The 22,741-nt window shown below is 43.7% G+C and overlaps 1 protein-coding gene across 1 annotated transcript in view; it reads right to left on the bottom strand.

Annotated features, from left to right (window-relative positions):
- Positions 1-22,741, bottom strand: part of adamts3 (ADAM metallopeptidase with thrombospondin type 1 motif, 3) — a 164,681-nt gene that overhangs the window by 127,209 nt on the left and 14,731 nt on the right. Inside the window, exon 4 of the mRNA XM_080047884.1 lies at positions 2,614-2,773. Within this exon, the coding sequence (XP_079904010.1) occupies positions 2,614-2,773 (160 nt within the window). The remainder of the gene's footprint in view (positions 1-2,613; positions 2,774-22,741) is intronic.

The raw sequence follows: 22,741 nt of genomic DNA on the forward strand, positions 1-22,741 counted from the left end.
GTTCTAAAACTGCCGTGGCCAATAAATATTCATATGGCAATTTTCACAGCATGTGTGCCAGAATGTCTGTGGAGGGGGAAACAATTGAAAATACGCAAATATGTAGTTTTGGAATTATCAATTGAGTCGCTGATTGCAAGCGGTTTATTTATGTTAATATAAGTGTTAAATCGCTCTTTATTCATACAGTGATCACTTACATAATGTGCGCGTTTCATAAAGCCGATCTCTCAGTCAGCTGCTTTGCATGTAATCGGCAAATACACTTATTGGATTATCCTGAAATGTTTATCCTATCAGAAGAGAGAACGCTACAAACCGACACCCGTCTCACTCATACTTACTATATACACTCCATAGTCTCACTGCCGGTGCACGCCAGAGCAACAGATGGGTGAATGTGTATGCGCCTACAATGGCGGAGCAGGTAAAAATCCTTCCAAATGTCTGTTTGATGGTTTTTATCATGTTTTATCACACTTATGGATCTGAGATGATGCTAGATAACTCGCTGCTAAAAGACCGCAGTGCATTAATGTGGTGACGTAGGGACGAGCGAGGGGACTGCTAACTGCAGTAACTGACAGGAAGCTAGCTGAAAGAACCATTCCGCTTACAGCACCTTTAAGCACTTTTTTGCTCGTTCATCCGGTTGCACTTTTCTCTTTCGATTTCAGTCTGCTAAAGCGGGGGAAGTCGGAGAAAAGAAAAAGTTTTTCCACCAGCGGATATCTCTTCTGATAGTATGTAGAAGTGGGAGAAGGAAATGCAAATGTGTATTATCCAGTCCGTCAGAAATTGCTGTGAGCCTGTGTCAAGCTTGTATTTCCAAATACAGGCTTCATAACACCATGTATTTATGGATGCACACGTCATGTGCACATTATACGCATGATGATACAGCCTGTCTCTGGCTTAAAAAAAACACAGTATTTCTGCTCTGTTGACACACAAGCCCAATGCAGATGGCGACCCACTCAGCCAAGAACATTTAGAAAAACAGGTTTAACCCCTCAATGAAGTTTTTTTTTTCTTAATACATTTTGACTTGCATTTTCATCCCATGTTGTAGCATGAGACATAATTTATTTATACCTAAAAGTGCTAGGAGGAACTTTTTAATATCTCTGAACACACACACACACACACACACACACACACACACACACACACACACACACACACGTAGTTTGGAAGAGGGTGCTGTCCGTGTGAATTGTCTACATGCAGTTTGTTCAGATAACCAATCCACGTGCACGCTTTGGTCCGTAACTTCGTTCACCTGATGTTGACCTTTCGGCAGATTTAAACTCATCTTTGTTCATTGATAAAGACATAGTGGGTATGCAGACTGTCTCCTTGTATCTTTCTTAACATACAGTTGAGTAAGTCAGACTGTTACGGCCTTGTAGCACAATATGACCTCATCTATCTGGTTTGGATCGATTTTAGTGATTGATCAATTAGTCCACTGGTGTTCCAGAACCTTTAAACACAAAGCTCTGTCTACACAAAGGCCCAGCAGGCAGCTGTGGCTTAGCAGATAGAGGTAGTCCTGCATTAATCACAGAGTTACCGGTTGGATTTCTGCCTTCTTTTGTCTAGATATCAAAGTGTCCTTAAAGATGCTACGAGGAACTTTTATATATTTCTAAAACAGTCTAAATCTTGCTCTGATGATATGCAGCAGCAAACAAGACCATCAGTGCAAAGAATGCTATACTTGTAAAGTTTTTCGTAATGCTTTTGACTACAGGAACTACAGCTGGATTAGTAAGAGAGTGGGTTGTGATGTATAACATGTTTCCGACAGCAGCAAAAGTGACATTTGTTTGGTGTAAGTATAGGGCAAGTTTAGGTATTAAAAGCAAGCAGTGTCGGCGTTTGACATGTATAATAATAGTAGCGACGATAGCGGCAGCAGTAGAAGAAGTAGTAAAGCAGTCATTTGTGTGACAAGAAAATCACTGTATTTTCTGAGCTTTTAACTGCATCACAGGGCAAATCGCATCGGCAAAATGGATCTGGGGCTGTTTTCATTCTGGAGCAATGGCCGCCGATAGAGAGCATGAGATTGGAAACTTGAATTGGAAAAGGCCGACAATGAACTTGCTTCACTTCCTCTTTATATTGCAAATTGCACATTTTCTAGTTTCTTTACTTTTTCTATAGCCTACCGTTTGGTTATGCCTTACTTATTGCACTTTTTTTTTATTTAAGCTAATGTTTTGGCATTTTCAAGCTTTATTGTATAGCACAGGGTTGAAATGGGGGAGACAGAGAGGGAGGGGGGATGACCTGCAGTAAAGGTCCACGGGTCGGATTTGAACCCGCAACCACTGAAACGAAGGCCGCAGCCTAATATGGTAACGCATGGTCTGAACAAAACGATAGATAGATAGATAGATAGATAGATAGATAGATAGATAGATAGATAGATAGATAGATAGATAGATAGATAGATAGATAGATAGATAGATAGATAGATAGATAGATAGATACAACAACAGCAGCAGAAGCACTAGTGATCCTAGCTGTATACCAATATCCCCCTCTGCCCTGCTGTCTGTTGTAGTAGCAGCATGGGTAAAGCGTTATGGCCGTTGGTCCTACCTTGTAGCTGGTAGTCCTCTGGGATGTCTGAGGGTCCCTTCTGCATGACAGCAGAGCGGCGGTAGACCACATGGACCCGGCCCTGGTCCTCCTGCTCCTGTGTTCCTCTCTCCAGAGGCTCAATGAAATACTCATCTGAGTCTGTGCGGATCATCCCAGCCTGCAACACAAAAGCACAGACTTCAAGTTTAATTTTTAAATTGTATTTCATTGTTTTAAAGATGCACTTTCATAGGGGGAGGATTTGTTTACATTTCCACAGCTTGCCTTTTGTATTTTAAGGCCCCCGGAAGAAAATGTAAGACTAGAATGTGTTTGCAAACCAAACAAAATTGTCGGCCCTGAACCTGTTTAACAAGAGCAGTGATACAATAACTTTTTAGGAAGCTTTCTAACTTCAAACAGTGATCCAGGGATCACATTTTCCTGTGAGTAAAGTTTGTTTATTTAGTTATGAGAATATATAAAATGTTCACTTATCTGACAAACAAAAACACGGTGCACCTTTAACTATTTTAGAAAGTGTGATTAGGGTAGGGCTTACGAGTACATGGTAACCTGTCCAACAGGTGCATTTCCCAGGAAACTCACTATACTGTATATAAAAAGGCATGGCCGTTAAGTTTGTCCATTCTGTGCTACTGTAGGAAACAAGTTAGTGTAAAATGGTGGCCTCCGTGTAGGGTGACCCGCTCCTATGTAGATATAAAAGGCTCATTCTAAGGTAATAAAAAAAAAACTTCTTTGGTTATCAAGCGATTATGTTGTGGTCACAGCAGCCCGCTGTGTTTTCCTCGTCTGTATCTGCCACTCCCCCTGTCTGTCTCACTTCACACCTGGTCCTCATCTGCAATCACGCTCACCTGGTCTTCACCTCCAATCAACTCCCCTTCATAACCCGTGGATTCCTTGCTGTTGGCGCCGGATCGTCCTATGCGCTACCGTGGTAACTATAACGTACCTGGCTCCAGTTTTCTGTTCCCTCGCTCTCGCTTACTCGTCTCTGGTTTCTTGTTGCCTGTAGCTGTTGACCACAACCTAACTTTTTGTTTTCCTCTGCCTGCAGTATCCGGACCACTCTCTCCAGCTTCCCGGCTTTGGTCTCCCCCTGGCTCCCTCACCCACTACCTGCTTCCCCTCACCATATATATAATAAACCTTTTTTTATATAAATCCTACTTCGTCTCTGTCTGCTCTTGGGTCCAGCATCGTACCATAACAGAACGATCCGGCCAAGATGGACCCAGCGGACATCGGAAACATTCGTGGAGCTCTCGCCGCCCAAGGCACTCAGGTGGCGGAGCACAGCCAAGCTCTCCGGGACGCTATGGAGGCTTTTAAGAATCTCGCTACCCGAGTCACACAGATGGGTGACCAATTGGACTTACTGGTACCTCCCACCACAGCGCCTCCACTACCAGCGGCACCCCCGCCTGCTCTCACTTCCCCGTTACACCTGCCACGAGCTCGTGAGCCATTTATTCCTGCGCCAGAGCGCTATGCTGGGGACATGGGTACGTGCAGAGACTTTTTGATTCAGTGTTTCCTAGTTTTCAGTCAGCAGCCTCTCACCTATCCCACAGAAAAGGCTAAGATCGCTTACATTATGGGGTCACTTAAGGGTAATGCACTAGCGTGGGCTTCAGCATTATGGGACAGTGATTCCCCAGCTAATGACAATTTTGACCTTTTTGTAGCAGAGATGAGGAAAGTGTTTGACCATCCAGTAGAGGGAGGGGACGCCGCCAAGCGGCTTATTTCTTTACGTCAGGGCTCCCGCAGTGTAGCTGAGTTCTCCGTTGAGTTCAGGACCTATGCAGCCAGGTCAGGCTGGAACGACAAGTCACTACGTGGGCTTTTTCTTTCCGGTCTCAGTGAGACAATCAAGGATGAGCTGGCTACTAGGGAGGAAGCTGACACTCTCGATGAAATAATTTCCCTCTCTATCCGGCTGGATAATCGCCTACGCGAGCGGCGTAGGGAGAAGGCGGGCAGCTCCGTGCCTCCGGTTTTCGCTGCTTCCTGTTCCCCACTCTTCCCTAAGACTGCCCTCTCTGCCCCCGTGACGCGTGCTGTCACTGAAGAGGAGCCCATGCAGCTGGGTCGCACACGTCTCACCCAGGCAGAGCGGCTTCATCGGATTAAGACCGGAGTGTGTCTGTACTGTGCGCTGCCCGGGCATCTCATCTCCACCTGTCCGTCACTGCCAAAAGACAGGGCTCGGCAGTGAGGCTCGGGGCCCTGCTGAGCCACGCCCCCTCCGTCCCCGATTCTCACTGTTCTCGCTCACTGCTGGATGCCACTCTCCTGTCCCTCGGGCATTCCTTTCCTGTGTCAGCCCTGGTGGATTCTGGAGCGGATGAGAACTTCATTGATGCGGGCTTCGCGTCTCAGGTTGGCATTAAATTGGAACAATTACCCTCTCCCTTAAATGCTAACGCCTTAGACGGCCGTCACCTGGCCCTTATTACCCACCGTACTAAGCCCCTTGAATTAATTGTTTCTGGCAATCACCACGAGATACTTCAGTTTCATGTCATCCTGTCTCCCCTCACTCCCCTGGTGCTGGGGTACCCCTGGCTCAAGCTTCACAATCCCCAATTTGACTGGTCTTCTGGCAAGGTGGTGAGTTGGAGCACGTTTTGTCATTCCACCTGCTTACAGTCTGCCCTGTCTCCGGCAGTGGGAGATGTTCTCTTGCCCAAGGAACCTCCCGACCTCTCCTTGGTTCCCCAAATTTATCATGACCTGGGAGAGGTATTTAGTAAGTGTCGTGCGCTCACCCTGCCTCCTCATCGCCCCTATGACTGTGCCATTGATCTCCTCCCCGGCGCCCCTTTGCCCAGTAGTCGCCTTTATAACTTGTCCCGTCCTGAGAGGGAGGCCATGGAGAAGTACATTAAGGATTCTCTTTCGGCTGGCCTCATGAGACCCTCCTCTTCTCCTGTTGGTGCAGGTTTCTTTTTTGTGGCCAAAAAGGACAAGTCACTTCGCCCATGCATTGATTTCAGGGGTCTCAATAACATTACTGTGAAGAACAAGTATGCGTTGCCCCTCATCAGTTCCGCATTCGAGCCACTGCAGGGCGCCACAGTCTTCTCCAAATTGGACCTACGTAATGCCTATCATCTGGTGCGCATCCGTGAAGGCGATGAGTGGAAGACGGCCTTTAACACCCCCCTCGGCCATTTTGAGTATCTCGTCATGCCTTTCGGCCTAACTAATGCCCCTGCTGTGTTCCAGAACCTGGTTAACGACGTCCTCCGGGACTTTCTCAACCGCTCAGTTTTTGTCTATTTAGACGACATCCTGATTTTTTCCCGCAATCAGAAGGAACACGTCCAGCATGTCCGGCAAGTTCTTCAACGGCTGTTGGAGAACAAGCTATATGTGAAGGCCGAGAAGTGTGAGTTCAGTGTCACCTCTGTATCCTTCCTGGGGTTCATCATTGAGAGCGGGCAAGTGAGGACCTGCCCCGAGAAGGTCATTGCAGTGACTGACTGGCCCATCCCCGATTCCCGCAAGAAACTGCAGCAGTTTCTGGGGTTTGCCAATTTTTACCGGAGGTTCATCCGTGACTACAGCAGGGTGGCAGCCCCTCTCACTCATCTCACCTCCCCTGCCCGCCCTTTTGCCTGGACGCCTGAAGCGGAGGCTGCCTTCTCTAGGCTTAAGGAGCTTTTTTCGTCTGCCCCCATTCTCATCCAACCGGATCCCTCCAGGCAGTTCATTGTGGAGGTTGATGCATCTGACACTGGGGTGGGGGCGGTCCTGTCCCAGCGCTCGGCCTCGGATGAGAAGATTCACCCCTGCGCTTTTTTCTCTCGCCGGCTGGTTCCTGCTGAGCGGAATTATGATGTGGGTAACAGAGAGCTGCTGGCTGTGAAACTGGCGTTGGAGGAATGGCGGCACTGGCTTGAGGGGTCAGAACAGCCGTTCGTGGTATGGACTGACCACAAGAATTTGTCTTACATCCAGACAGCCAAGCGATTGAATTCCCGCCAAGCCCGGTGGTCCCTGTTTTTTGGGCGTTTCAATTTCTCCCTCACCTACCGGCCCGGTTCCCGTAACGTCAAACCAGACGCCCTCTCCCGCCAGTTTGGCACTGTGGACACACCGGGTCCCCCTGACACCATCCTCTCTCCTTCCTGTCTCAGGGTGGCTGCGGTTACCTGGGAGATAGAGTCCCTCATCCGGGAGGCCCAAATCACTGAACCAGACCCGGGCAACGGCCCTCCTAACCGCCTCTTTGTCCCCAGTTCGGTGCGCTCCCAGGTTCTGGTGTGGGGTCACACATCGCGTTTTGCCTGTCACCCTGGCGTGGGTCGCACCCTGTCACTCCTTAAGAGGTACTTTTGGTGGCCAGCGATGGACGCTGACACCCGGGCTTTCGTGCTGGCCTGCACGGTTTGTGCTCGGGCCAAGTCCTCCCATCAACCCCCTGCCGGCCTGCTTCGCCCGCTTCCTGTTCCTGGTCGGCCCTGGTCTCATATTGGCCTGGATTTCGTCACTGGTCTTCCCCCCTCTAATGGCCATACAGTCATCCTCACAGTTGTGGATAGGTTCTCTAAGGCTGTTCATTTCATTGCCCTCCCAAAGCTCCCCTCTGCCACCGAGACTGCCCAGCTGCTCGTGCAGCATGTGTTCCGCCTCCACGGGATTCCCACGGACCTCGTCTCCGACCGCGGCCCCCAATTCATCTCCCAGGTGTGGAAAGCCTTCTGCCGTGCGCTGGGGGCCTCTGTCAGCCTGTCATCAGGGTACCAGCCGCAGACTAATGGGCAGGCGGAGAGAGCGAATCAGGATCTTGGAACCGCGCTGCGTTGTGTGGCTGCCCGCAACCCCTCTGCCTGGAGCGACCATCTCTCTTGGATCGAGTATGCCCACAACTCCATGTCCTGTGCAGCCACCGGCATGTCCCCGTTTGAATGTTCCCTGGGGTACCAACCGCCCTTGTTTCCGGCTCAGGAGGACGACATCTCCGTTCCCTCAGTACAGCACCATCTCCGCCGCTGCCGCAGGGTGTGGAAGGGCGCGCGCACCGCTCTGCTGCGCTCCGCTGAGCAGAACCGGCGCACGGCTGATCGCCACCGGGCTCCCGCTCCTGCCTATCGGGTGGGTCAGCAGGTGTGGTTGTCCTCCAAGGACCTTCCCTTACAGACTGGCTCTAAGAAGTTAACCCCTCGTTTTGTGGGGCCCTTCCCTATTGTCTCCGTCATCAACCCCTCTGCGGTCACACTCAAGCTGCCCCCAGCCATGCACGTCCACCCAACCTTCCATGTCTCTCGTCTAAAGCCAGTCTCCACCAGCCCTCTCTCCCCCCCGGCCGTTGCCCCCCCTCCTCCCCGGGTGATTGACAACCACCCAGCATACACCGTCCGGCGGTTGCTGGACATTCGGCGTCGGGGCAGAGGGCATCAGTACCTCGTGAATTGGGAGGGTTACGGTCCGGAGGAAAGGAGCTGGGTTTCGCGGGGTCTCATTCTCGACCCCTCCCTCATCCGGGATTTCCATCTGGCTCATCCAGAGAAGCTTAGGCCGCCTGGAGGCGTCCATTGAGGGGAGGGTACTGTTGTGGTCACAGCAGCCCGCTGTGTTTTCCTCGTCTGTATCTGCCACTCCCCCTGTCTGTCTCACTTCACACCTGGTCCTCATCTGCAATCACGCTCACCTGGTCTTCACCTCCAATCAACTCCCCTTCATAACCCGTGGATTCCTTGCTGTTGGCGCCGGATCGTCCTATGCGCTACCGTGGTAACTATAACGTACCTGGCTCCAGTTTTCTGTTCCCTCGCTCTCGCTTACTCGTCTCTGGTTTCTTGTTGCCTGTAGCTGTTGACCACAACCTAACTTTTTGTTTTCCTCTGCCTGCAGTATCCGGACCACTCTCTCCAGCTTCCCGGCTTTGGTCTCCCCCTGGCTCCCTCACCCACTACCTGCTTCCCCTCACCATATATATAATAAACCTTTTTTTATATAAATCCTACTTCGTCTCTGTCTGCTCTTGGGTCCAGCATCGTACCATAACAGATTATACACTAATGTTTATTATTATTATTATTCTTTCGGACAATTCCACACAATACACAATTATCTCTTTCACATACATCTTAATTTGTGTTGACCGAAGGGTGACGGAAGAAGCCTAAGGCTTATCGAGTCCCGCCCCTAATGTTAATATTACTATGAATATAATATTTCATTTCTACCAAGTCTGTTTTGAAAAATTCCAATAAATTCAACACACTGCACCTTTAAGTTTAAGCTCACACGTACGTGTCACTCAAACAGCCATGAAGATCGTAGGGTAAAGCTTGCTTCCATTCTATAAGGAAATAGTGATAACTCAACAGCATTAAGGCTCTGACATTGCCAAAAGAGCCATTAAAACCTCTTATTGCCCTTCCACAATCAACCCAGATCTACTTAGCACCAACAATTATGCTCACAGGTCAACAAATCACGCTAAGCATTGCATTAAACTATGAAATGATGTTTTGGAAAGTCTGTTGCTTCTCTTTATTCATCTTAATTCATGAAAGCAATGTTCTCAAACATCAAATAAGACATCTACACCAATGTTGAAAGTAAAACTGTATCGTCTACCGGGGACATATTACAACCATAATGGCACCATAATGTCCTTCTTTAACCACATCCTTGTAGAGATGCATAAGATATATCCGACAATGAGAACACAGATGGACTAATCTGTTTTTTTCTTAAACAGACACTCAGATTTTTTATTTAGCATAGTTATTAAATTATTGTTGCCTATTGTTGTCTGTGTATGCATGTATGCTAATTTGCACTGTGGGTGGTGAGCACCACCCTAATTTCGTTGTACTGTTTGCACAATGACAATAAAGACTGAATCTGAATCTGAATCTGAATGTAATATATTCAGTCATGTATATTCAACACTGACATTGTTTTCTAAGAACAAATCGCCGGCGTAAATGTACATGGGGACACTGTTACCATTTGTTTCTGACTCTTTCCCATGCGACTTCCAATCCTTCTACATATTATCACCCCGCCGGATTCTCGACAGCTTTGCAGGTGGTGATCAGAAAAGCTCTGTATCCATTTGTTTGTCGAGACATTGGAACTAAATTGCTTTTGTGATCGCTCCCTGCCACACTCAGATTTCCTACAATAAGGAGCCAGTCATGCCTGGAGGTAAATAAAGGGGTTGCACTGTTAACGGCTAACCACTAGCACGGTAATGCACAAAACAAGCTGCATGTACAGCTCCATCCAATACCTAATGATGTGCCCAATGCAGTTTGTCACACGCGTGAAGGCCTGAGTAAACAGTAGCCTGCTAAGCTGCTATTAGGGGCCTGGTACCTTTCACTACACACACTGATGGGTGTAGGCATCTTTATATATTTTTTCTGACAACATATTGGTGTCCAACGTTTTTACAGAACAATTTACAACATATGAAGAAATCCTTCAGTGCATACCTTCATACTAGTACTAAGAAGTATTATGGAAAGCTAAGTTGGTTCAGATTCTTTAGAAAAAAAAGGATGGATATAAAGGCATTTTAATATGGTTGTGCAGGATAAATATACAGACTCAAACCAGACCAGGTTTAGTAAAATAAACAACTAAATGCACATTTTGCACCTGTTTGTTCATGCTTGTATGAAAAATAATTTTCTTATGAGCAAAATAGCCCAAAAAAGAAAAGATGGAACAATTTGACCAGTGCTTGAAACAACACAAAAAAGCGTTCTGCTGTGCACCTGTTTGCAGACAGAGCTACCTCTCACCGAGCTCCAAAACTAAATTTGTTCCAGAACTCTGTGTTCGATTGGCCGGTGGGTTCAGAACCTCGCTTGGCCCTAAACCTCTGCTGTGGCCTCTTCACTAAAACACTCTGCTGGACTAAACACATATGCTGCTTTCCAACTGAGCTCATTTCCAACTCCCATGGTCCCCGGTCAACAGTACAAAAACATACACACACAGACAGACACACAGACACACAAATAAGTACACACACGCAGACACACGCACACACACAAACACACCTCCCATTCTGTTTACACACACTACACTCTCAACTTCTTTGGTTTACATGTGATTTTGATACCAATTGAGACTTGTCTCCACTTTATTGATAAACACACACCCACACACGCGCACACACACACACACACACACACACACACACACACACCCAATCTGTTTACACACACTGACTTGAATCGTTCCTTCTTTAGTTTTTCGATGTGATTTTGAAACTGCGACTGTGTCTCCCCTCTGACGTTTGATATACATTTTCACAGAGCAAGAGTCCCGAGGTGTGCTGGATATACATAAGCAGTCTGCTGGTGAAAAAAATTAAATGTTTCTGCATTCGAGGGTGGAGTCAGCGATAGAGAATTCTTGTTGTCAAAATCACTATTTGTCTAAATCAGTGACTAACTTCTCACCATCCGCTTAGTGTCCATGTGTGTGCTGCACTGAAGAAAACAATCTATTGTTACTGTAATACACATCCTAGGCTCTGTAAACAGGCATGTGGCTAAAGTGGGCCCCCTTTTGTTTACACATCCTTTGTTTACATACCAGTTTACAGAGCTTAGGCTGTAAATCAACACTTGCCCTGCGTTCCAAATCACATACTTTTTCTTTTTACCACACTACATACTAAAGTACAGAAGAGTTTTAGGGCCACAGAAGATAAAAATAAATCAGATAAGGAAGATTTTTTCATTATGTCGAGAGATATCAAGAATGAATTTGAATACTGCAAAATGCTATTGGAGTTAGTGAGGTATCTGGGTATTACTGGCATACTGCAATTGACATGCATGTATTTGGACATCCTATTGATTTGTTTTCAGCGCACACACACAGTACAGACTGGCAGCAGATTATGTCGATTTTTCCACTGATTTTGACAAAAATTGATTTTGACAACAAGCGTTCTCCAGAATAACTGACTCCGCCATTATTAAATGACCTCTTACTTATGGAGCAGGGTAAAAACTACACGACCATCCCAAAAGTAGTTTGATACTGCTTGCTGCCAGTTCTTGACTTCAAGATTGACGCCATTATGTTGTGTTGAGTGCGATTTGTTGCCGTTTTAGAGGCCCATGTTCCTTCTGGCAACACAATCAAGAGATAATCCTTGCCAAAGTACTTCACTATCCAAGTTGATGCACCAAATGAAAACATGGATTTATTTGAGTTGCCAGCCGCCCAGCCACCTGTCACACTTGGCACTGTTGCATTATGGGTGTAACTGTAACATGGGGAGATTCAAAACCTAGAAAGGCAGTACATACATTGAGAATCTATCGCTAGTCTGTTTGGGATTTAAATGTGCATATGTATTCAATTTGCTCGACTATAGAATTGACATTCAAGCTTGTCCTAGACTAAACATTGCTTTGCTAATGCCACTAAATACCTCTCACACTCAATACTATGCAATCTGGTGGCAGGATGGGCCAAGAGGAATTCCGTAAGCTGGTTGGATTCTGGGCACCGGAGAGAAGGGTGTTACTTGTAAAGCTTGTAGTGGCTGGTATAACATCTACAGTGCCCACCATCTCTATACCAGTGTGACCTTGAGCTTATTGGGACATGATATTGGATGTGATACGGGAGAAGAATACAAAATAAGATAGATTTGGTGATCTACGTAAGTAACATTTTCCTTATCAAAGAGCAAAGCACCTACCTATACTGCAGGATAGTGTGAGATAGGTGCAGTCAGAAAGGTGATAGACTGGGGTGTACTTCTCAAAAATTTCACATAGCTTGCTATAAAAAAAACTCATAGTCAGGTTTTACAACAAAAAAAAATGCAGTACAGACAATATCAAATAAATGTAAAGCTGAAAAAGTTAATGCGAGGGGAACATTTTAAAACTCTTGTGCTTTTTCTTGGTGCTTTTGCCTTGTTAGCGTTAGGATACTCGAGGTAAAAATGTCCGTGCTCGGCTTATCCATATGCCTTATCTCGCACCTGCAGGCCTCCGCTCGCTTTAAAGGATTATAGATATTCTATATGTCAGCACACAGCATAAACAGTATATTGTGAGGCGGTTAATGCAGTTGGCCTACGATGTTTGAGTAAGGTACAGATAATCCTGCCTGAAATAGTCCTCCTGGCATCAACATACCCCATAAGCACATCCGGTCAATTTATTCTTTTCTCTATTTGCTCTTGAGCATATCTCCCTCCTTCATTGACGGACTCCCGGCTGGCAGCTCAACAAATAGACAGTTAGAGTGGCATATTGATGGCAACTAAGCTTGAAGGCTTATTTTGAATAAAATGTTAATGAATTTGACATCGATCGTTCTTAATAACTGATTTCATGTACCTAAGAGTCCAGAAGTGTTGATTCCGTCCAGTTTTTCTGTTTAATTGTGAAGATCTTGTGAAAAATGTGAGGAGTTTAAAGCATCACTGCGTAATTTTTTCATATGAATGAATGTCAGTTACATTCAAGCCATCGCCAAACGAGTTGACACAAAGTTGATTAAAGCCTACCAGCTCCACAAAACTCTCTCTGTATTTCTCAGCATGGCACCATTTTCAAACTGGTGTCACCCTCTGACACTGGCTCAGGAGCTCAGAATAATCCCAAGAAGCGTCCAAGAAATGTTTCAGTTGTTGATTCTACTGCTAAGAAAAAAACCTGGACGTACAGCAGAAGGAATAAAATCCATGCGCGATGACCGAAGGCTTACGTCCTGTAGATGTATCGACAGTGTTGTTAAAATTTTTTCAAAATATACTCATGAGGGGCGACAGAAGTTACGCACTATAGCTTTAAAGGCCACCCTTTTGTTAAAAACAGAGGAGGAGAAAAATAGTGTGATGAGAGAGCTGACATTTTAATATTGATCAAAACCGCTCTGCAGCACGACCCACAAAGGAGACCATTTCAAAGTCACACGAGTCGACCACTAACGCTCTCTGCACTTTCACTGAACAATGCTGTTATTGTACAAAGACAGGCTTTTCAGGCAACTTTTGTGGATTTAAAAAAAAAACATGTGCGTCACTGTCAATCATGTTGGTCTCCAAAGTTCTCAAACCTTTTTATCTGAGCTTGTCTATGATGATGAAGACAAAAAAAAACAGGAACACAGCAAAAGCGAACCAGCTCATTAAAACCCTTCTTTGCTTTAAACTGATCTCTGATGTGACAACAAAGCAGGAATCTGTTTTCTTCTCACCAGTTTAAATGAATACAATAGACGCAATTGGATACAACTATCATACAATTAATGTATGATCTATCCTTATGGGCGAGATGTTTAATGGAAGAATACTTTACTATCGTCATTGTTCTTTCTGATAACTGTAACACTCTCAAACACAACTCTTGAACTCTTGCTTTTACCTCACACACACACACACACACACACACACACACGCACGCACACAGGGGAGATAATGCTTTTAAAAAAGCACAATGTTGGAGCCAGCCGAAACTACATCCTAGGAATAAATGCTTATCTGGCTGGAATGATTTTTTTTTTCATTCCATGAAATGTGCACTTTTAAAGGAACAATGAAACCATGATGTTATTGGAATGATTATGCTAAGACAGTATCCAGCAGATGATTGATGATTTTCTTTTTCATTTGAGCTTTGTTTTTGAGGTAACCAAGAGTTCAGACGTACTGGCAGTAACAGTTTGATGGTATAGACCTCAAACATTTTCATCTTCGGTTTTGATGATTGGTAGAATAGAAAAGATCCATGGCCTCACCAAAGTATCGATGGTAACACTTTACAATAAGGGTACATTAATTAACTGTTAGTTAATGCTTAATAAAGGCCTAATTAGCATTTAGTTAGCATTACCTAACCGTTAATAAATGCTTATTAAATGCTTAATAAACGTAAACTAAGCATTAACTAACTGTTTTGCTTAGTTTATGCTTCACTGAGCATTAGTTAACAAAACATTAACTGCTTACTTAATGTAGGAGCTACGCATTCACTAAACATAAATACCATTAACTTAGCATTAACTAACAGTTAATTAATGTACCCTTATTGTAAAGTGTTACCGTATTTATAATTCATTCTCTAGACAACACAAAAGCTATTTACCAAATTTCACTACATTGACTTTTGTTGTTGTCAAGATATTTCAGTCTGCATCAAACACTTAAAGTGGCAGGGGGCGCCCTTAGCTCAGTTGGTAGGGCATCCCCCCCCCCCCCGGGCCAGGCCCAGCAGCAGACCCGGGTTCGATTCCCGCCCCCGCGGTCGTTCTCTGCATGTCACTCCCCTCTCTGCCCCATTTCACCTCTGTCTCTTCAAACTATCAATAAAGCATAAAAAATTACAAAAACATAAAAAAATTAAAAAAACACTTAAAGCGGCAGACAAATTAGATTTGTTTTTGTGTGTGTTGTCACCTCTATTTAAAAGCTTATAAAATCAGAGAGTACATAGTGGAAATGGGGAGAGACATGCAGTAAAGGTCCACGGGTCAAATTCAAAACCGGCAACCACTGCGACAATTGGACTAAGCTTATATGGTATACGTGCTCTACCCACTACGCCACCGGAGCGCCCCCAAGAAACAGACAAATGAATGGTCAGACATCAAGACATGCAGCTAGAAACAATCATTAGTTGAAGATATGCAAAAGTTAATATACTTTTATAATTGTGCTTCATAACATTTGGAAGTTTTTTTTTAGCCTGAGGGCATTATTGATGAACTGGTCTCAACCCTATTCAAAGTTTTGGCCTTGTCTCTGTCTGCATAGTACACTCAATATCAATCTGAATTTGGTTATGTCTTTGATTCTGCTAAGGGGGATGTGTGAACTATTACAAAGTCTCCCTTCGGTGGATAGGGGTTTTCTCAGTTTAGTTTAGAGATGAGTTATTAATATGCCAGTGAAGTGGATTATGCTACTAACACATTCCTTCATAACACCTAAAAGTTCTCATCTGATTTACGTCCGTGCATACTTGACCTTTTAAGTAGTTTGACAAACCAATCCCCACTCAAGGTCTTTTCACTGGCATTTTTCTGAAGCTTTTTAACTGTATCATAGTTCTGCTTTATCTTTGGCTATTCAGTGTTCTCTCCTGGTTTGCTAAGATCCACTAGCACTGAGGAGGTGCCAAAGGTTTGTGATCAAAGTCAGATACATTTATCCTTGAAATCCCTCAGTGACAGTGATACCTCGGCGCTGTGCTTTTGTTCTTGTTCAATGATGAATAATGTATCCGGGCAAAGCTCCAAAATGAATAAAATTAACTCAACTTAACTTTAACAGACAAGGTACATCACCCTGTCACTCCCTTTACCCATCAAAAAATTGATGCAAGGCACCGTCCGGGAGCCATTGGGAGCAATTTGGTCGTTTAGTGTCTTGCTCAAAAGATGCTGCAAGGAACTTTCAGTTTGTTTTAATTCTTGTAACCCCCTTTGGACAAAAGTGGTACAGTTTTTACTACGCCAGTTGTAGTTCCTGGTTGAGCGTACCCATGACAAAGGCATTACGAAAAACTTTATAAAAATAGCATTATTTGCACTGATGGTCTCGTTTGCTGCTGCATATAATTTATGCTCATCGGAGAACAATTTTGACTGTTTCAGAAATATTCGAAAGTTCCTCGTAGCATCTCTAAGGACACTTTGATATCTAGACAAGAGAAGGCAGAAATCCAACCGGTAACTCTGTGATTAATGCAGGACTACCTCTATCTGCTAAGCCACAGCTGCCTGCTGGGCCTTTGTGTAGACAGAGCTTTGTGTTTAAAGGTTCTGGAACACCAGTGGACTAATTGATCAATCACTAAAATCGATCCAAACCAGATAGATGAGGTCATATTGTGCTACAAGGCCGTAACAGTCTGACTTACTCAACTGTATGTTAAGGAAGATACAAGGAGACAGTCTGCATACCCACTATGTCTTTATCAATGAACAAAGATGAGTTCAAATCTGCCGAAAGGTCAACATCAGGTGAACGAAGGTACGGACCAAAGCGTGCACGTGGATTGGTTATCTGAACAAACTGCATGTAGACAATTCACACAGACGGCACCCTCATCCAAACTACAGTACATGTGTGTGTGTGTGCGTGCGTGCGTGCGTGCGTGCGTGCGTGCGTTAGTGTCTGGGTATTTGGACATGCACTGAAAGTGTTCATTCCCATTGGGGAGGAGAGTAAACACTTTTCTTATGCAAAAGCTCAACAATAATAAACAGGAATTTGCTGATATATTTCAGAAGTGCACGTGAGCATAGTACTGTTTCTATAACACCTTTGAACATATCTAGTTTTCTTTCATATCTGTGTTTAAATGATCATTCTCAAACCATAAACATAAGGGGTGAAAAAAAAAACTCTCCAGCTGAAAAGTATGTCTCTTGGAGTGTAGTCTTTAAGATTAAACGCCTTGTCTGTGATTATTTGGCAACCATCCCATAATCAGTCAAAAAAAACAAAAAAAATATTACGCAACAACTGGCTTTAAAAAAACACACACATTAAGCTAGAAAAACTCTCTCTCTCAAAAAAAATCTCTCTATGTCGTCTCAAGTGGTTTAAAGGGGTATTTTGTGACAGCCCCTATTTCTCTGCCAAACCCGTGTGTCAACCAGTATCAGAGGAGACAATGACAGGTGTCTAGCGGAGGCTCTCTAAAACACAAGCCTTTTAAAAAGAGAAGGGATCAAGAGTCCTGTGTTCCATCAGTTTTAATATCCCCAACATCGGGCCAAGCAGACAGCGCGCGTCTGCCAAGAAAAACATATGGGATTCAGCTGAAGGGCTCCAGTTTTTTGAAAAACAGTCTCTTTCAGTCTAAACTTCTTAAGGAGGTCGGTATGAACGTGCTTTAGTTTTTTTTTTAAAGAGTTGAGGTATATACTGCTGCTGCAATGTTTGAAAAAAGGCTCTCTGAATTGAGCCAGGAGGACACTGCCACCTTTCACCCTCGGTGTTGTTCAAAGGTGTGTTTGCTTTCAAAAAATGTGAGCAAACCTTCGTCATCATTACCTGCCATTTTCATCCCCGAGCCTTTAAAGGAACTTTTTAAGGGGGTAAAAAATACACAAGTAAGTGCAGGGGTGGGCGTGTGTGTGTGTGTGTGTGTGTGTGTGTGTGTGTGTGTGTGTGGGGGGGGGGGGGGGTCTATGTGTGTGTGTGTCCGTGTGTGTGTGTGTGTGTCCGTGTGTGTGTATGCGTGTGTGTGTGTGTGTGTGCGTGTGTATGCGTGTGTGTGTGTGTGTGTGTGTGTGTGTGTGTGTGTGTGTGTGTGTGTGTGTGTGTGTGTGTGTGTGTGTGTATTTGGGCATGCACTGAAATTCTTCATTCCCATTGGGGAGGAGAGAAAACTATTTTTGCGAATGCTCAGTAATAACAAACAGGAATTTGCTGAAATATGTCAGAAGTGCACGTGAGCATAGTACTGTTTATATAACACCTTCGTACATATCTAGTTTTCTTTCGTATCTGTGTTTTAAAGAATAATTAATAAAAAAGTCAAAAAGTTCAAAATCAAAATGAAGGGAAAGAAAGCGTGAGAGAGGGGGAGATATACAGAGTGGAAACAGGCAGAAACAATACGAGAATTTAGTTCATTTTAGTTTTAAGTTTTTTGTGCCACTTCCACCAAAGAGAGCAAACATTTACAGACAGCTTTTGAGGAGGCGGTTATGGAGTCCACGCTTGACTTTAAATAAGTGTGAATGGCTCTCAATGTCTGTCCGTAACGACAACAGAAAATGTGGGCTCCTCTTAAGTTTATACAGGTTGTGATTAAAAATGTTTAAACATATAAATATCAATAATTTAAAAAAAGCTCCAGTGCGCAGTATAAACACACTCAAGTGAACCATGGGCAAAGGGAGAAAAAAAAAAAAAAAAAAAGTTGGAAGAAATAACTTGGCTTTGCATTAGTCTCTCTCTCTCTCTCTCTCTTTCTCTCTCTCGCTCTCTGTACCTCAAACCATATACCCAAACAGCTCTGGGGTCAAGCCTTCTGCAACAACCCTTGGCTAAGTCAACAAGGAACATTAAGAAGTATTAGTGAATAAAACTCTTGTGCCCCCGACTACAGTTCACTGCAAAGAGAAGAAGGACCTGGCTCACTTTCTTTTTTTTTCTAATCAAATAGGATATTTTCTTTGCTTTTTTTTCTCTCCCTCCCTTTCCACGCTATAGCAGATATGTCGCCGTCGGGAGCTGTGCACTTCCAGAAAGCCCTTTTGTATGTCTCTTAGGCCGAGAGTTATGGGCCACTGAATATAAGCAAAACACATTAGCGTATCTTATAGTTCCTTTACTGAATCTCAGCATTGTAAGTAATTCCTCTGAGGTGAACGTGTTGCCTAAAAGTTTAGCTGAGAAAGCGTAAAACGGCTCAATCTTGACAGCGATACGTTTTCAAATGTGGCATGCTCTTTTCTCTGAAAAGGATAGTCCAAACTGCTGCGCTAGTACCCATTAAGCCCTTGCCAGTGTGTGTGTGTGTTTGTGTGTGTGTGTGTGTGTGTGTGTGTGTGTGTGTGTGTGTGTGTGTGTGTGTGTGTGTGTGTGTGCATGTGTGTTAAAACTGCAGGAGTCACTACATACGCCAAACAGACACAGCAGAATGCCTGCCTCACCCATTTGGCTGGCAGAAACCCTGGATTATGCAACATGACACACACTTAAGAGGTGGCCAAGTTTTTTTTTTTTTTTTTTTTTTTTTACAAGAAGGGCTGCTGGCGAAGTAAAGGTTAATATCAACAGTCCCACACATGCTCTCAGGTCAGCTGTGTCGCCGCGGCCTGTATATCTGTCAGTCTAATCGCTCCGTCTGCCAAAGGCCTGATGCAACCAAAAAAAAAAAAAAAAGAATGTCTCCTTCATGCAACACAGGGTAAGAGGAGGGTTTTTATTTTTTATTTTTAATCCAGCTGTCCTACTTCATGGAAACAAATGAGACAGAGGCTGAAACTGTATTTCATGCTTGCTTAAAGGCAATTCCCAGGCCGTTTACAAGTTTGTTTGTCATGCTGAAAAAAAAAAAAAAAAAAGATGGTACCTCCATGGCACGTAGTAATATTTAATACTACCAGAATAAGTTAATTTTTTATTTTAAAAGCCTTTTCTCACATGTGAGACGGATTTTAATGTTCCGTAACTTCGGAATTAGAAAGAGCTGAGTGCAGTTCTAAAGTCACACATGGATATAATCCATCTAATTAGATTTCTATTTGAAGGCTAAAACAATCTGTCAACAGGGCAATGACACCACGGAGGAATGTCACTTATTCATTAGGCTTTTACTTTTTGAATATCTACTTCAACACCAGTCAGATTATAACTGAATAAACATTTGCATGTGTGCTGAAAGTACGCCTACACATGCATGCCTATATGTGACAGTATATAGCCAATCACACTTAATGTCTACTACTGAATAGCGCTTGTAAAAAAAAAAGTTGAAAAAAAAACAATACAGCCTTTCATTTAACTGTTTTCCAAGGTGTTTTGTGAGACATCTTGCAGTGTGTTTCAAATGGTTTGCTGTAGTATTGTGTATGACATCAGAGAAGAAAGTATTGTGTCAAAGTAAAAGGATTTAGGACAGGATTTAGTTTTGTAGCTTTTCACCTACAAAAGAAGCAATCCCCACATACCTTTGCCAATAAAATCTCATTCAGAAAGAGCAGCAAACTCAAACCATTCTTTCAACTAATTAAACCGCTGGCACCACACTCACACAGTGCTGCACACTCCACTGGGTATTGATTAGCATTTTAGCAGATAACAAGATGGAATGTGTGACTGTCTTGAGCTAATTCGGTCAATTAAATGCAAATCAAGCGACCTCAACACATCGATACGAATATCCCCACCATTGATTTGTTTTCAATTAGGCTAAACTGAAATGACCCGGGACAAGGTTGATAGATGATGCCATGGTTTAACAAAACTTCTACCAACATCTTGTTTATCAGACTTACTTCTGCTTCACTCAGTTAGTTAATAGTGTTTTGAGTATACACATTGCCTAATTCATTTAAGAAGAAAACATATTATGTTATTATGGCTTTGAACTAAATAATAACATGAGCATGCTAACAATGACACTGCTAAAAAGTAAGAAGATCACCAAAGTTCTTGTAATTATTTCTGCATAAAATATATATATACTGATCATCACTGATTTGTAACATAACCTACAATGGCATGGTACAAGATGGGATGTTGAGGTATAGATGCCAAAGTTCTACCAATTTAGCAAAGCTATTTCATCTCACTTATCGCCAAACATGTTTATGGAGTGTAACCAACTGCTTGAATAACGTAACGCGTATTATCCCAGGCAGGCACAGAATTGCTTTGAGCAAAATATTAGCATAAACGTGCTAACAGAACAATGCTAACACACTCATCTTGTACTACTATTTTCCATCTTCACTATAGTGTAGCTTGTCAAAGTTTGCTAATTAGCACCAGGCACAAATAATAAAGCAGGTGCTCATGAGAATGCCATTAGCTTTGGAAGTATGTGACCTGATGATGGTGCTAGATCAAAAGAATCAAACCACCACCAAAGTTCTTGTTATTCTTCCTGGGAGAGGGGGGCATGGATGTGTGCAACACACGTCTTCACAATCCATCCAGTAGCTGTTGGATGTTTCACTGAAAAAATCCCAAATGTCAACCTCATGGTGGCCCAGGGGAGAAGTCAGGGGGTTCACCAATGTCATCAGAATTAATCCATTGGAAACCAAGCATGTCTGCACACAAATGTTCATGGAAATCCATCTGGTAGTTATTGAGATATTTCTACGTCTAGAGGGGCCTGGTGTGGGAAGTGTGTTCTCTTAAACTGAATGCTATATTAAGAATTCATCCAGAATAATAAATCAGAACCAGCTCTGCATTAATGCTCGCCCCCCGAAGGAGGAGTAGGCAGTACATCAAAAAAGATTTAATGTTTTTAATGTCAGAATTTACCGCTCACGTAATTTTTTTAAAAACGTTCTGGGAGTTACTCATGGTCTCAAATCAGCTGTAGAAACAGGTCATGAATGTATCCTTCCCCCGCTCATCTTCCATCCTACGGTACAGATGACAAAAAAAAATGACTCACTTGAGATTATGTCCTGAGTCCTTAAGTTATGGTTCAAAAATACATTCATGACATGAGAAGCAGTCACTCTTTTTCCCCTTTAAGGGTAAGAGGCTCCACAATAAAGCATCTGCAGTATGTGAACCATCAACTTCTGTGACAAGGGGAACCCTGTACGCACATGGGGAGACGCCAGACAGGAACTTGGGAGGAGACATGTCGGGGGAGGATGGGAACGATACGTGATGAATATACATCCAATTCTGGCTTCCCAAGGTCGCTCGCATTCCTTCCTTGTTTATTCCTTTTTTTTAAAAGCGATAGCGCGTAACTTCTGTCGCCTCCCAATGAGGAATTCAAGCTATTACAACGGCTCCTCTACATGAGGTAATCCTTTGGTGATTGCGCATGGATTTGTATACCTTCTGGTGTACATCCGGGTTATTTATTAGCAGTAGAGTCAACAACTGAAACATTTCTTGGGCGCTTCTCCTGCGACAGTGTCGGGGGGGGGGGGGGAGCAGCAACAGTTTGTAAACAGTGCCACACTGAGAAGCACAGATAGAGTTGTGTGGAGCTGATACACTCGATCAACTTTCTGCCAACTCATTTGGAAATGGCTTGAATGTAACCGATGTTCATTTATATGGAAAAGTTATGCACTGTAGCTTTAAAAGAGCCATAGTATGCTGTATGTTTCATCCATGTGAAAAAGAACCAAGGCTCCTCTAGTCTCGAGTGAGAGTCCCTCCTTCTGTATGTGTAAAACTTAACTATAAACCTCCATACAGACCAGGTGTGTCTCCAGAATCAAACACTGTCATTATATCCTATGAAATGGAGCCCATATGTCCACAAAAAAGAGTGGAGATCTTTGAAAGATTTCAGACCAGCTGTTGATCTTTGAATATATAAGATAGAGAAGATGGGTCCAGGTTTGTACGGTTTTAGCATCTTTAACAGTCTAATCAATCTTCATAAAGCGCCCCTACGCATTAACCCTTTACATACCAGGCAGAGGCAAAGAGAGT

This window comes from Ammodytes marinus (genome assembly GCF_949987685.1).
Source record: "Ammodytes marinus genome assembly, chromosome: 2".
Classification (NCBI taxonomy): Eukaryota; Metazoa; Chordata; class Actinopteri; order Uranoscopiformes; family Ammodytidae; genus Ammodytes; species Ammodytes marinus.